The sequence below is a fragment of the Podarcis liolepis genome (genome assembly GCF_965112155.1).
Source record: "Podarcis liolepis genome assembly, chromosome: 2".
NCBI lineage: Eukaryota > Metazoa > Chordata > Lepidosauria > Squamata > Lacertidae > Podarcis > Podarcis liolepis.
The window spans coordinates 110,226,759-110,240,628 of NC_139555.1; the positions used below are offsets into that span (position 1 = coordinate 110,226,759).

The 13,870-nt window shown below is 45.1% G+C and overlaps 2 protein-coding genes across 5 annotated transcripts in view; one reads left to right on the forward strand and one right to left on the reverse strand.

Moving 5' to 3' along the window:
• Nucleotides 1-13,870, forward strand: part of LOC310701932 (C-type lectin domain family 2 member B-like) — a 47,852-nt gene that overhangs the window by 33,323 nt on the left and 659 nt on the right. For both annotated transcript variants that reach the window (XR_014523126.1, XR_014523128.1), the window contains one exon: nucleotides 13,563-13,815. The gene's annotated coding sequence lies outside the window, so the exon portion shown is untranslated. The remainder of the gene's footprint in view (nucleotides 1-13,562; nucleotides 13,816-13,870) is intronic.
• The window catches only part of LOC310701827 (early activation antigen CD69-like), a 98,947-nt gene that overhangs the window by 11,876 nt on the left and 73,201 nt on the right, over nucleotides 1-13,870 (reverse strand). Inside the window, exon 1 of one of the 3 annotated variants that reach the window (XM_083493257.1) lies at nucleotides 164-358. The exons of the other annotated variants lie outside the window; for them this stretch is intronic. Within the exon in view, the coding sequence (XP_083349383.1) occupies nucleotides 164-273 (110 nt within the window). The 5' untranslated portion in view covers nucleotides 274-358. Of the gene's footprint in view, nucleotides 1-163; nucleotides 359-13,870 lie in introns of those variants that run through there. 3 annotated transcript variants of the gene reach the window in all.

The window sequence follows — 13,870 nt, forward strand, 5'->3', positions numbered from 1 at the left end:
TTAAATGAGATTCCTGCACTGCAGGGGCTGGACTAGATGACCCTCTGACCCCGTCCAACCCCACAATTCTACGATTACAACGTCTCCCACCCACCCAATGTGCTTCCAGTCTAGAATCTGTTCCTAGAGAGTTTTCCCTCCAGGACAAGGCAGAAATCCTTACCTCTCCATGAAGAGTATGCATCTCCTCTTCCTCCCCCTGTGCACTGCAAGTTTTGCAGGTTGGGCCCCTTTCCTCTTTCCTCTTCTTTCCTGCCACAACGAAAACCCCATGGCTGCACAGCAGAGACCCTTCGACAGTAGAGCATGCTAGTAGCCACTGCTCAGTGTCTCCTGTTGAAGCAGCAGCACCTCCCACAGCCGCTCTTGCATCATTTGAAGCAAGCCCTTATGAGTACTCAACTCAACCTTTACCCTGCAGTCATGAAAGTTCCTTGCAAAGACCTGGTTTCCTGGAACAAATGATCGTGGCGTGTTGGCATAGCCCAGGGGTTTGGCCAGAGCAAAGTCCTGTTGGGATATGACTACTCACCAGCTGCATGCTAGCAGCACATTGTTTACATCATGTGATATTTCTGATGTTACTGAGTGTGAGACAGGATGTCCTACGCTGTTCTCAGGGTTGTGTTCTCAGTGTAACTTGAGACCTTCCTGTCGTTGCTGCAAAGGAAGCAGTGAGTTGTACGGAGGCTGCTGAGAGAGCAGACATGTCTGTACAGTGTACAGTCTGTGAATAAAGTAGAATGTTAGGCTACTTTCAGACTGTTTCTTTCTTTTTTTAAAAAATTTTTTTATTGATTTTACAGAATTTTTAAAAAACAAACAAACACTTAAAAAGACATACAAACACGTATAGTTTCATAACATTTTTTCATAAACCTCTTTTCCGGGACTTCCCCATACCCCCCCTTTCTGCATCCCCATGTCCATAATTTTTTAACAACTTCTAAATATTCCTTTCCAACTTAGTCTTTTCTATAATCTGATCTTATATCACTGTATCCCTTTTTTCTTAAAAACCTCGACATACTAACATTCATCAAGTTTATAGTAGTCCTTAAGGTAACTTTTAAATTTTCTCCATTCTTCTTCCGCCGTCACTTTTCCCTGATCACGGATTCTGCCAGTCATCTCCGCCAATGTCATATAGTCCATCACTTTCATCTGCCATTCTTCCAGGGTGGGTAGATCTTGTGTCTTCCAGTACTTTGCGATGAGTATTCTTGCTGCTGTTGTCCTTCTTTGACACCAATTGGCCGACAATGCCCAAGAGAAAGGCCTCTGGTTTTTAAGGGAAAGTACATTTAAGTACCTTTTTCATTTCATTATAAATCATCTCCCAGAAAGCCTTAATCTTCGGGCATGTCCACCAAAGGTGATAGAAAGTACCTTCGGTCTCTTTACATTTCCAACACTTATTATCAGGCAAATGGTAGATTTTTGCTAGCTTGACTGGGGTCATGTACCACCTGTAAATCATTTTCATAATGTTTTCCTTTAAGGCATTACATGCCGTAAATTTAATACCGGTGTTCCACAACCATTCCCAGTCAGCAAACATAATGTTATGACCAATGTCCTGTGCCCACTTAATCATAGCTGATTTAACTGTTTCATCTTGTGTATTCCATTTCAGCAGCAAGTTATACATTCTTGATAAATTCTTAGTATTGGGTTCTAGCAATTCAGTCTCTAATTTTGATTTTTCCACCTGGAAGCCAATTTTCCTATCCTGTTTGAAGATCTCCATTATTCGGTAATATTGAAACCAGTCTGGTACTTTAGGTTTCAATTTCTCATGACTTTGTAATTTCAGTTTATCTCCCTCCTGTTCCAAGATTTCCCAATACTTCGGCCATCCGACCTCCATATTGAGTTTCTTCACTGCCTTAGCCTCCACAGGAGACACCCATCTAGGGGTTTTATTTTCCAACAGATCTTTGTATCTTATCCAGACATTGAACAGTGCTTTTCTAACAATGTGGTTTTTAAAGGCCCTATGCAGCTTGATTTTATCATACCATAAATATGCGTGCCAACCAAATGCATTATTAAAACCTTCCAAATCCAAAATGTCTGTGTTCTCGAGGAGCATCCACTCTTTCAGCCAGCAAAACGCTGCTGCTTCATAGTACAATCTTAAGTCCGGCAGGGCAAATCCCCCTCTTTCCTTGGCATCTGTCAATATTTTGAATTTAATTCTGGGCTTTTTGCCCTGCCAGACAAATTTCAAGATATCTTTCTGCCACCTCTTGAAACAATCCATCTTGTCGAGAATCTGCAAGGTTTGAAACAAAAATAACATTCTAGGCAATACATTCATCTCAATCACTGCAATTCGGCCTAACATTGACAATTTCAAATTTGACCATATTTCTAGATCTTTTTTAATTTCTGACCAACATTTTTCATAGTTATCCTTATACAAATTCAAGTTTTTAGATGTCAGATAAACCCCTAGATATTTCACCTTCTTAACCACCATCAGCCCTGTCTCCTCTTGAAATTTCTCCTTCTCCATATCTGTTAAATTTTTTCCTAAAACTTTAGTTTTTTGTTTATTCAATTTAAATCCGGCTACCTGGCCAAACTGTTGGATTATTTCTAACACCTTTTTCGTACTAGTGTTTGGCTCTTGCAGGGTCAATACTAAGTCATCTGCAAATGCTCTTAACTTGTAATGTTTAGCTCCGACCTGTACACCTTTGACCTGCTGGTCATTTCTGATCATATTCAGCAACACCTCCAGAACCGAAATAAAAAGCAATGGGGAAATTGGGCACCCCTGTCGTGTTCCTTTTTCTATCTTGAGTTCCTCAGTTATTACATTATTTACAATCAGCTTAGCTTTTTGTTCAGAATATATCGCACCCATACCATTCTCAAAACCTTGGCCTACCCCCATCCCATGAAGATTCTTTTTCATAAAACTCCAAGAAATATTGTCAAAGGCTTTCTCCGCGTCCACAAAAATCAACACTGCTTTAGAGTTTATATCCACCTCTAACTTTTCCAAAATGTCTATTATGTTCCTTACATTGTCTGCTAGGTGCCTTTTTGGGAGAAAGCCTGCTTGGTTCTTGTGAATCTTTTCCATCAACACTTTTTTAAATCTTTTTGCCAAAATGTCTGCAAAATTTTTGTAATCCACATTGAGTAATGATATTGGGCGGTAGTTCTTCAATTGAGTCTTTTCAGTCTCTGTCTTTGGTATGAGTGAGATATACACTTCTTTCCACGATTCAGGTGCCTTTTCCCCCTCCAAAATCTCATTGCAGACTTCTTTTAATGGTTGAATCAACCACTCCTTCAAAGATTTGTAATTTCTAGAAGTCAGTCCATCTGGTCCTGGATATTTGCCCAGTTGCATATTCTGAATGGCGGCCTCTATCTCTTGTTCTGTTATCCTCTGATTCAGATCCATCTTACTTTGATGAGAGATTTTTTGTAATCCATATTTATCAAGGAATTTATCTATATCTTCTTCATTTTGTGGTCCTTGAGCATAGAGTTTTTTAAAATAACTCAAAAAGCAATTTCTAATCTCATTAGGTTTAGATATATTCTTTCCATCCACTTCTAGGCTTGTAACTGTATTTAATTTCTGCCTTTTCTTCAGTTGCCATGCCAAGAGTTTGCCACATTTATCTGCCGATTCAAATGTCTTTTGTTTCATTTGCTTTATCTTCCATTCAATCTCTTGGTTCATCAATTCCATATATTGTGTTTGATATAACTTAATCTCTCTCAAAATCTCCTGGGACTTTGGTTTTACTCTTAATTTTTTCTCTCCTTCCTTTATCTTTTCCAAAATCTTTTCCTTTTTCTCATTCTGTTTCCTCATCTTTATTGAGTTTTGTTGAATCAAAAAACCTTGCATCACCGCTTTGCTTGCGTCCCAGATCACTCTTTTTTCCACATCGGCCCTTAAATTTATTTCAAAATAGTCCTTTAAAGTTTTTTGGGCCTTCATGAGGATCTCCTTATCTCGAAAGAGGGTGTCATTCATCCTCCATCTAAATTGACCAGTTGTTGTAAGTTTCATTTCCATCTTCACGGCGTTATGGTCGGAGCAAGTTTTTGGGCAGATCTCTACCTTCTTAATCTTTGGAGCCATCCCACTAGTAATCCAAATTTGGTCGATTATGGTCCAGGTCGTCATTGCTTGGGAGAAAAAGGTTCCCTCTCTCTCAAGAGGGTTCCTTGTTCTCCAAATGTCTATTAAGTCCATATTCTCCGTCATTTCAAAAAAAGTCTTAGGGAGTCTCCCTTCCTTGGTAACTGTCAGTCTTTGTGCCTTGGCCATGTTAGTGGAGACTACACCATTCATGTCTCCTTCAGACTGTTTCTTTCTTCTGCTGAGATGCAAGAGGAAAGTGAGTGTGCATCTCTCGAAAGGGAGGAGTCGCTTATCACCGGTCTCTCTGGACTGAGCGAAGACCAGCCAGAGGCAGACCACTGGAGAGAGGCCCCTGTGCCTGGGAAGAGGAGTCAGCCTTTCCCGAGGGGACCTATCGACAACAAGTCCGGGTGCAGCCAGTCGAGCGGAGATCTCAGGTGGCGGCCCAGAAGCAGTTCAGCAGGACTCCGCCCTGTGGCCGCATGAGGGGTGATGTGTTGCACGAACAAGTATTCAGTGACCTGGTTGTGCCAGTCTCCTGGGTCCAGGTGCACCAGTGCCTCTTTTGCTGAGCGCACCATTCTCTCCATTTGCCCATTTCTGGGTGGATGAAATGGTGCCGTTAGGGCATGGCAGATGCCCAGTCCCAAAAGGTACTGCTCAAAAGTGCCTGAGGTGAACTGTGGTCCGTTGTCGGAGACGAGGACATCAGGACACCCATGCATTGCAAAGAGGCCTTGCAGCACCCGGATGACGGCCTCGGTAGTGGCGGAGGGCATCAGGGCCAAACTCCAGCCATTTGGAATAGGCGTCCACCACTACCATAAAGGTTGGGGCAGGTCAGATCGATGTGCACCCTCGACCAGGGTGTCTTGGGCTTCTCCCAGGTGTGTCCCTTAGCTGTCGATGGCGCAGGCCTAGATTCCTGGCACGCTTGACAGGCGGAAACCCAGGCAGTGATGGCATCATCCATGTTATGCCACCAGACGTAACACTGAGCCAACGCCTTCATTTTGACGATTCCCGGGGGGGCCAACATGCAGAGCCTCCAGGACGCATTGACGGAGTCTTGGGGAATCACGATTGGGATGGGGGCCTGCTGGATAGTGTGGATCTTGGATGTCGTCGGGTGAAGGCCGGAGGTGTCAATAAGATAGCCCAGGAACTCCACCAGTGGAACAGCAATCTAGCACTTCTCCCTCTTTACCTTGAGCCCGGCCTCCTGGAACGCGCAGGTGCTTGAACAGGTGCTGGTGTGAGTCTGCAGACACCAAGACATCGTCAAAATATGGCACCATGCCCGGAAGCCCTTGCAGGAGACGCTCCATACGGCTTTGGAAGATGCCAGGAGCCACACTCAACCCAAACTGCAAACGGCGGCAACGGAATGCCCCTCGGTGGGTGATGATCATCTGGGCTTCAGTGGTGGCATCATCGAGGGGCTGTTGTTGATAGGCTTGGGCAAGGTCCAGCTTAGCGAAGAACCTACCCTCACCCGGGAATGCAGCAGGTGTTGGACAACAGGAACCGGGTAAGCCTGCTGCTGAAGTGCCTTGTTGATCATGCACTTGTAGTCGGTGCAGATTCTCACCGACCCATACGGCTTGACAGGCGTGATGATGGGGGTTTCCCACTTGGCGTGGTCAACTGGCTCCAAAACTCCTTGGGCGATCAGCTTGTGCAGTTGCTCGTCCACCTTAGCCTTGAGAGCAAACGGAACCCGGCGTGGCTTTAGCTTGATGGGGGCGACATGTGGATCAAGGCTAAAGGAGATGGGCGTACCTGTATATTGACCCAAATTGCTGTCAAAAACCTCGGCAAAGTCTTTGAGCAGACCCTCAGTCTCTGCGTTAGAGATGCAGTTGATATCGGTGACTTCCAGGCCGAGGGCATCAAACCAGTCTAGCCCTAGGAGGCTTGGCCGCTGACCTTCGACCACCACCAGTCGGAGCAGGCCCGAAAAATCCTTGAAGGCAATCCGGTGAGAGTCGAGTTGCCTTTTGGATACTCTGGGTACCAGTCTTTTTGTGGGATGTAAAACACAAGAGCAGTCAATTATAACATTCCTAGAGTGTACATGTTTAGACATGGGGAGGGATGTTTGTCCAGCCAGCAGGTAAACTTCCTTTTTCCCTCTGGGCTGGGACAGACTTCCTCCGCATGTGACCAGAGGTGGGTGTGGCCTCACCTGTGCAGGTGAGGGGCAGCCATCTCTCTCTTCCTCCTCTTCATCTTCTTCCAAGCAACATCTACTGAGTGAAAGATGCCCTCTTGGCTCCCAGCCAAGAGAGGTCAAAGGGACTATCTTCCTATAAGATAGATTCCAAATGTATATTACTTCATTAAGCCTAAGTCTGCCTTCTGAGTAATACCCCTCCCCACCTTCTCACTATATAGAAGGATCTGGCAACTTCTGTTTCAGTGTATCTGAAGAAGTGTGCATGCACACGAAAGCTCATACCAAGAACTAACTTAGTTGGTCTTTAAGGTGCTACTGGAAGGAAAATTTATTATTATTATTATTATTATTATTATTATTATTATTATTATTATTGATTCAATTTATACACCGCCCTATACCTGGAGGTCTCAGGGCAGTTCACAAACAAGACCACAACATATAAAATCAAACCAAAAACAATAACCCAATGACACCCCCACCCTAAAGAGCCATATTCTAAAATGGTGTTGGATTAGGCCCCCTGCATCCCTGCATCTATTGACAAGAGCTGCTGTGATAATGTAAATCCATTAGCTTAGTCTAGCCTGCCTCGCTGGCTGTTGCAATGTGCAAATATAAAAGGCAGGAGGAGGGCGGGGGGGGGGTATACAACCTTGAGCTCCTGAGTGGAAGAGCAAGAAGCAAATATATGGCCACCAACATGGATGGCTTAAAAAGAGGACTAGATGAATTCCTGAAGGATGAGGCTCTCAGTGGCTTCTCGCGATGCTGCCAGTCAGAGACAGCGTGCTTTGGAATACTGCTATATATTGGCAGCCTGCATATGCATTTGAGATCTGGTACCCAAGAAAAGTGCTAGACTTTGCCTGCTATATACTGTGTTAGATTATTATCTATTATGGTCACTTCTCAAGACCTTACCTGTGGTTTCACAGTTGAGACGCCGGAAAGGGTGCTTGCATTTCCTTTGCAACCCTGAGCCCCACATTCAAGAGAACTAGCCAGCATCTAGTCAAGCTCATTCTTTTTCATAGGTCTCTTGAAATTTAACCATTTGGGGCCATGGAAGATGAAGACGGCTACATGGCGTTAAGTCCCCAGCCAAGTAATAAAAACTCTGCACGCTGGGCAGAAGCTAAGAGGACGCAAGGTATGGGGTTTTTTTATAGAAAAAAAATCTTTGTTTGCACTTTTATATTATTATTAAGTAGTACCCTTCTCTGGAGCACACAACCCTCTATGAATTAGGTTTGAGCCACTTTTTGGGGTATCACTGCTAGTTCATAGCTTGTTGGTTGTATTCAACTAAGTTTTACTCAATGTAGATTCGTTGAAACTTATGGACGCACTTTGCAGTGCAAACCTAACCATGTCAACTCAGGAGTAAGTTCTGCTGAATTCAATGGAGTTTACTTCCCAGGTGATAGTGGGCTTAGGAAGATAGCCTTGGTCATGTGCATGAATTTCAGTGGGTCTACTCTGAGTAACCTTTTGTCGAATACCACCTTGCGTAAGTGAGTTTTATACATTGTAAGCTGCTTAGCAGCAAACGCAGAGAGCAGGGAGCAGTTTGGCAGAAGGTTCTTTTATTTCATACTTTGCATGACCGTTTGTGCTAATATTTTTTATTATTTATATTCGTGTGAAAATTCACAACATCAGTGGCATCAATGACGGTTAAGGAGAGGCGGACATTGGTTGCTATTTGATATTGGACATCTGGAAAAGGCACCAAAAGGGGGAAACAAAATGATCTGGAGGGCCGGTAGAAAAAGAAGACAAGCTGGGTGTGGTCATGAATACAGGCATAAGAGTGCCTAACAAATATTATATGGGACATGGGTGGCACTGTGGGTTAAACCACAGAGCCTAGGACTTGCTGATCAGAAGATTGGTGGTTCGAAACCCTACGACGGGGTGAGCTCCCATTGCTCGGTCCCTGCTCCTGCCAACCTAGCAGTTCAAAAGCACGTCAAAGTGCAAGTAGATAAATAGGTACTGCTCCAACGGGAAGCTAAACAGCATTTCCGTGAGCTGCTCTGGTTTGCTTAGGCATGCTGGTCACATAACCCGGAAGCTGTACGCTGGCTCCCTCGGCCAATAAAGCGAGATGAGCACCGCAACCCCAGAGTCAGTCACAACTGGACCTAATGGTCGGGGTCCCTTTACCTTTTACCTTTAACAAATATTACAATGTTACAAAAATCATGTGCTGTCTGCCGAGCAGTGGCAAGTGGCCATGGGATTCCAGGCATTCACCCAGGGTCTGTACTCCTTTGGAGAATTGAGACACGTTACAGACCCTTGAAGACTTTCATTTGCCAAAGCTAAGTAAAAGTGGAGGCCATGTACAGTCATACCTCAGGTTACAGATGCTTCAGGTTGTGAGTTTTTGGGTTGTGCACTGCACCAAACCCAGAAGTACCAGAACAGGTTACTTCTGGGTTTCGGTGGTCGCACATGCACAGAAGCGCCGAATTGTGACCTGCACGTGAGCAGACACGGCGCTGCGGGCTGCAAAAGCTGCAGGTTGCGAACGTGCCTCCCACACGGATCACGTTCGCAATCCGAGTGTCCACTGTAGTTTTAATGTGCTCGGCATGTTTATATCCACAAATCCCCACCCTTTTGTGAACATTGTTGGATCTATTTGCATAACAACAACAACAACAACAACAACGGGGGGAATGGCCTGGAGAAGGGTATTTCAGGGGGGAAAGCAGCAGGAGGTGGGTTTTCCTGCAGTTTCTCCACTTCAGTGGCCCACCACCCAGTTCATTTTGGGCCTCAGATGTTAGAAATCCCGTGACTGTTCTCTAAGGGCACCTCCTGACTGCCACTATTTTTGGGTGAGATTCAGTCACCTACTGGCAAGATTCTGGTTGCGCAGTTGTCATGGATTGAGCACTTTTATGCAAGAAACCCACTTCTCTAAAAGCCTGGATTTAATTTTATTGTATTCAATTTATATACCGCCCTTCATCTGAAGATATCCGGGTGGTTCACAATATTTCTGGCAACAAGGAAAGAGATGGGGGCAGGGATGCATTTGAAATTGTGGGATAACACTTGCTTTGTGCTGCCTCACACTGCTATTTATTGTAAAACGGCTTTCTGGTATCATCTGCCCCTCTGCGCTTCAAGCTTTGGAGGGAGGCTTATGGAAAGGTGAAACTCCTGGAACAGCCGCCAATGCTACTGAGGATGGAGCAGGAACCTTGAAAAGCCCAACGAGAGCAAATAGAAGCCCCTGTTCTGAACAGATGGCCATTCACCTGTGTGAGCCGTTTACAGGTAAGCTCCCATCTCTTCCTCCTGCGATGCCTGAAACATTTGCCTATTATTGGTGAAAATGAGGTTCTTATGTAGGGACGGATCTGAAAATAGTGAAATATTTGCAGGGCCATCTATAGCAGATGCGGCGCTGGGGTGCAAATATCTGCTTAGTGCCCCCAAATTACCACACATAGTTGGGGGGAAGCTATGCACTGCTAGCTATTGGGGTGGGGCGCAACTCTCCCCTATGCCACTGCGGGAGAGCCAGCGCCCTGGTGCGACACACCACTAAGCCCTGTGGGAAAGATGGCTCTGGATATTTGAGTCCCACGCCATTTAGGACTTCTGAAACTAACCTGTGCACCGTGAATTGGGCTTGGACACTGTGGCATTTGCCCTCCTATGTGTGTGACATCATACTGGGTTCATAGGGAAAGGGTTAACTAATTGTAAAATGACTAAGCAATGGGAACCCAGGGGGCAGAATTAACTGTGTATAAGGTTTAAGCACAGAGGTTTTTTTTAGTTAGTTAGAGTTGTTGAGAAGAGAGTCTAGAGTTAGAAGAGACAGTGAAGATAAGTTCTGTGGGTTGGACTAGTCTGATGTGAGAGAGTGAGAGGATTTGTTAAGAGGAGTCAGTCAAACAGATGAGATAATCAGTCAGAAGGTATTAGGAAGGTATAGGCTGGTAAAGAAACTAAAGTTAAGATAATGACAGGAATATTATCTGAGAAACCATAAACTTGTTAATGTTTGTAAAATAAACTTGTTTTTTTGGTTCACTTTTAACAACTGACTAGACTCAGTGTTTTACCAGAGAGTAACTGGTTGGTGCCCCTTCATGGGTCACTGCCTTGCCGTGGCGAAGGGGCTTGAATAACCCAGAGAAGCTATGAACTATGCCGAGCAGGGCACCCAAGATGGACAGGTCATAGTGGAGAGTTTTGACCAAACGTGATCCACCTGGAGCAGCGTCGAAGCGAGCACAGTGGTGGCACAGGGATCAATAGACCGTTAAACGTCTGGGGACCCTGTGTGATCGCCACAGACACTAATAGACAAGCAGTGTGGCTGCTTCATGCTCCTTTTCACAGCCATACCCACCAGCAATCTGGCTGCTGCATTCTGCAGTTTCCCAAACAGTTTTCAGGGAAGCTCCACTTCCAGGGCAGGGGTGAATGGGAAAGAGGCATCCTCCCATATGCCATGATGTGGTCTGGAGAATTTTCTGTGTCACATCTTCACTGGCGACAAGGAGCGGATAAAGGTAAAGGTAAAGGTACCCCTGCCCGTACGGGCCAGTCGTGTCCGACTCTAGGGTTGTGCGCCCATCTCACTTAAGAGGCCAGGGGCCAGCGCTGTCCGGAGACACTTCCGGGTCACGTGGCCAGCGTGACGAAGCTGCTCTGGCGAGCCAGCACCAGCACAGAACACGGAAACACCGTTTACCTTCCCGCTATAAAGCGGTACCTATTTATCTACTTGCACTTGGGGTGCTTTCGAACTGCTAGGTGGGCAGGAGCTGGGACCGAAAGATGGGAGCTCACCCTGCCGCGGGGATTCGAACCGCCGACCATGCGATCGGCAAGTCATAGGCACTGAGGTTTTACCCACAGCACCACCCGCGTCCCAAGGAGCGGATGCCAAACTGAAAATATTGTATTTGGCAAGCTTGGGATTTTCAAAGTTTCTGCATATTAGTAAAATGTAAGTAAAATTGACATGCTGTACTAGCTCGCTGTCTAGGGTATCAGAACATATTCCTATGTACATTATCCCATGCAAATAACCTAATTTGCGTAGAATGTTTTCCAGGTTAACTCATCCTACTGGCTGCAAGTGGGAGGCTGCCAGTTAATTATCTCAGGTATACAAAGGGATCTGGTGATGTGGGCTGCATGGAAGGAGCCAACAAAAAGAAAATAAACCACTTGCTTTCCTATCATGGACCCCAGGAGCTAATAGGAGACCCAAGCCCAGGGCTGACAGTCATATATATTATATATTCTTTGTATCTATCTATCCATCATCTACGTACCATCTATTTATTTATTTATCTATCTATATATCATCTCTATCTATCATCTATCTATCTATCTATCTATCTATCTATCTATCTATCTATCATCTATCTATCTATCTATCTATCTATCTATCTATCTATCATCTATCTATCATCTATCTATCTATCTATATCTATCATCATCTATCTATCATCTATCTATCTATCTATCTATCTATCTATCTATCATCTATCTATCATCTATCATCTGCATAACATCATCCAATAAATAATTAAACAAAATAACTTTAACACAACCGTAACAACACAGTGCACTAGAGTTTGACATGTTGGACAAGAAAATTCACAAGCACCTTAAATACATCCACTTAGCAATGCCTGCCAGGAGCTGCTTAGCCAGGGAGACGTCTCAGTAATGTAACCAAAACATTGTGGCTGTTGTATTATACCTAACTGACCACGTAAGAGAAGAATTTCTTCCGCATACCGTATGTACCTGCAGACCTGTTCCACCTGCTTTCACCCCTCTTTATCTTAAGTATTGTTTGTCAGCTAAGATAAGAGACCAAACTTTGCACCCTCATCTCTGCAATGAGAACTGCATGGATGGTGGTGCATGCAAGGAAGAGCTCTTTTTAGTCAGGCAGTGGCTGTGAGACACAAGATTAAGTCTCTGCATAACACACCGTCTGGTTAACAATGGTTGCAACCTCCTGTGTCTGCACCACAGAACAAGAACACGTGTAAAACATTGTGCCAATCACACCCTTCCCATCATAGCATACTCACTGGGTTGGATTCTCATGACATAACTTCACTGGGGTAATACTCCAATGGTATCCTAGTTTAAGCATCGTCCCCCCCCCCTCTCTCTCTCTCTCTCTCTCTGTCTCTGTCTGTTTTACTGTTTCATACTAGATCACCTTACAATACCTCTCAGAAATTTTCCAGCGGTTCAGAGATTTGGGATAAAAGGGCTTGATGCAGAATTGTTACGACATCCTTCAGTTTGGGGCTATCACTGTTGTAGCAGCGTTCGAAAGTCAGATCCCTGCGTGTAGACCCTTCTTTTTAGAGCTTTGCAAGAAGTCTGCATCTCGATTATTTGCAGCCAATTATGTCATGTTTTTCGGTAGGTTAGCTACATAAGCGCCATCTAGGGGCCAACCAGCCACAAGCAAGTCATATCCCTCCTCTGTACTGCCGTGCTTTGCCCAAGATCTCAGAATGTTGGTGGAAAAAGGACAACAACATTGCTCTCAAAAATGGATTTGGGACCTTTTAAAGTTTAGCAAAGTATAATTTATTCAGGGATGGGAGCATATATGAGGAGACCCAGTGGCCTAATGGATCAGCCACCAGAGCTGGGGATTGTGGATTCGAGTTCCATCTGGGTTGTTCTTTGTTCTTGTTTGGAAGGGAGCAGGTGAGGCTGTGTTCTAAACCACTGAGCCTCTTTGGCTTGCTGATCGGAAGGCTGGCGGTTCGAACCCCCGCGATGTTGGTGAGCTCCCGTTGCTCGGTCCCTGCTCCTGCCAACCTAGCAGTTCGAAAGCACACCAGTACAAGTAGATAAATAGGTACCACTGTGGCGGGAAGGTCAACAGCATTTGCATGGGCTCTGGTTTCCATCATAGTGTTCTGTTGTGGTTTAGTCATGCTGGCCACATGATCCAGAAAGTTATCTGTGGACAAACACCGCCTCCCTCGGCCTGAAAGCGAGATGAGCGCCACACCCCATAGTCGCCTTTGACTGGACTTAACCATCCAGGGGTCCTTTACCTCCCTCCCCAAATAGATAGGGCACAGAAATATATTTGGATCTTTAAGACCTATCCCCAAGTCACTGGCTTTATTGTGCAGCCACATGTCATTTCCTTGAGCACTACAATGCCCCCACTTCAGACTTTAACAGTAACCTTTTCGTTCATGCCTCCTACGGAAAACGCCCCCTCACCAGCCTTTAAAGCAGATACCTATACAAAAGTTTGCTTGGTGCAGGCTGAATGCAATGAGAACGTGCAACTCTGCTCTGGTGGCTTGCCACAGGAAGTTGTCACGTGATCGTTGCTATAGGACGTTATGATGGCTGCAAGCCTAAGCGGCTTTCAAAGCGGACTAACCTTAGTTCAAAGAGCACAGGCATATTGACACCTACTAAACAGGGCAGCTAGGGGCTGGACCACCCCATTCAGAGGCAGGTGTACAACTTTGTTTTCTGAGGACACTCACAGGGGATGCTTATCTCCATTATTTCCTACTTGTGAG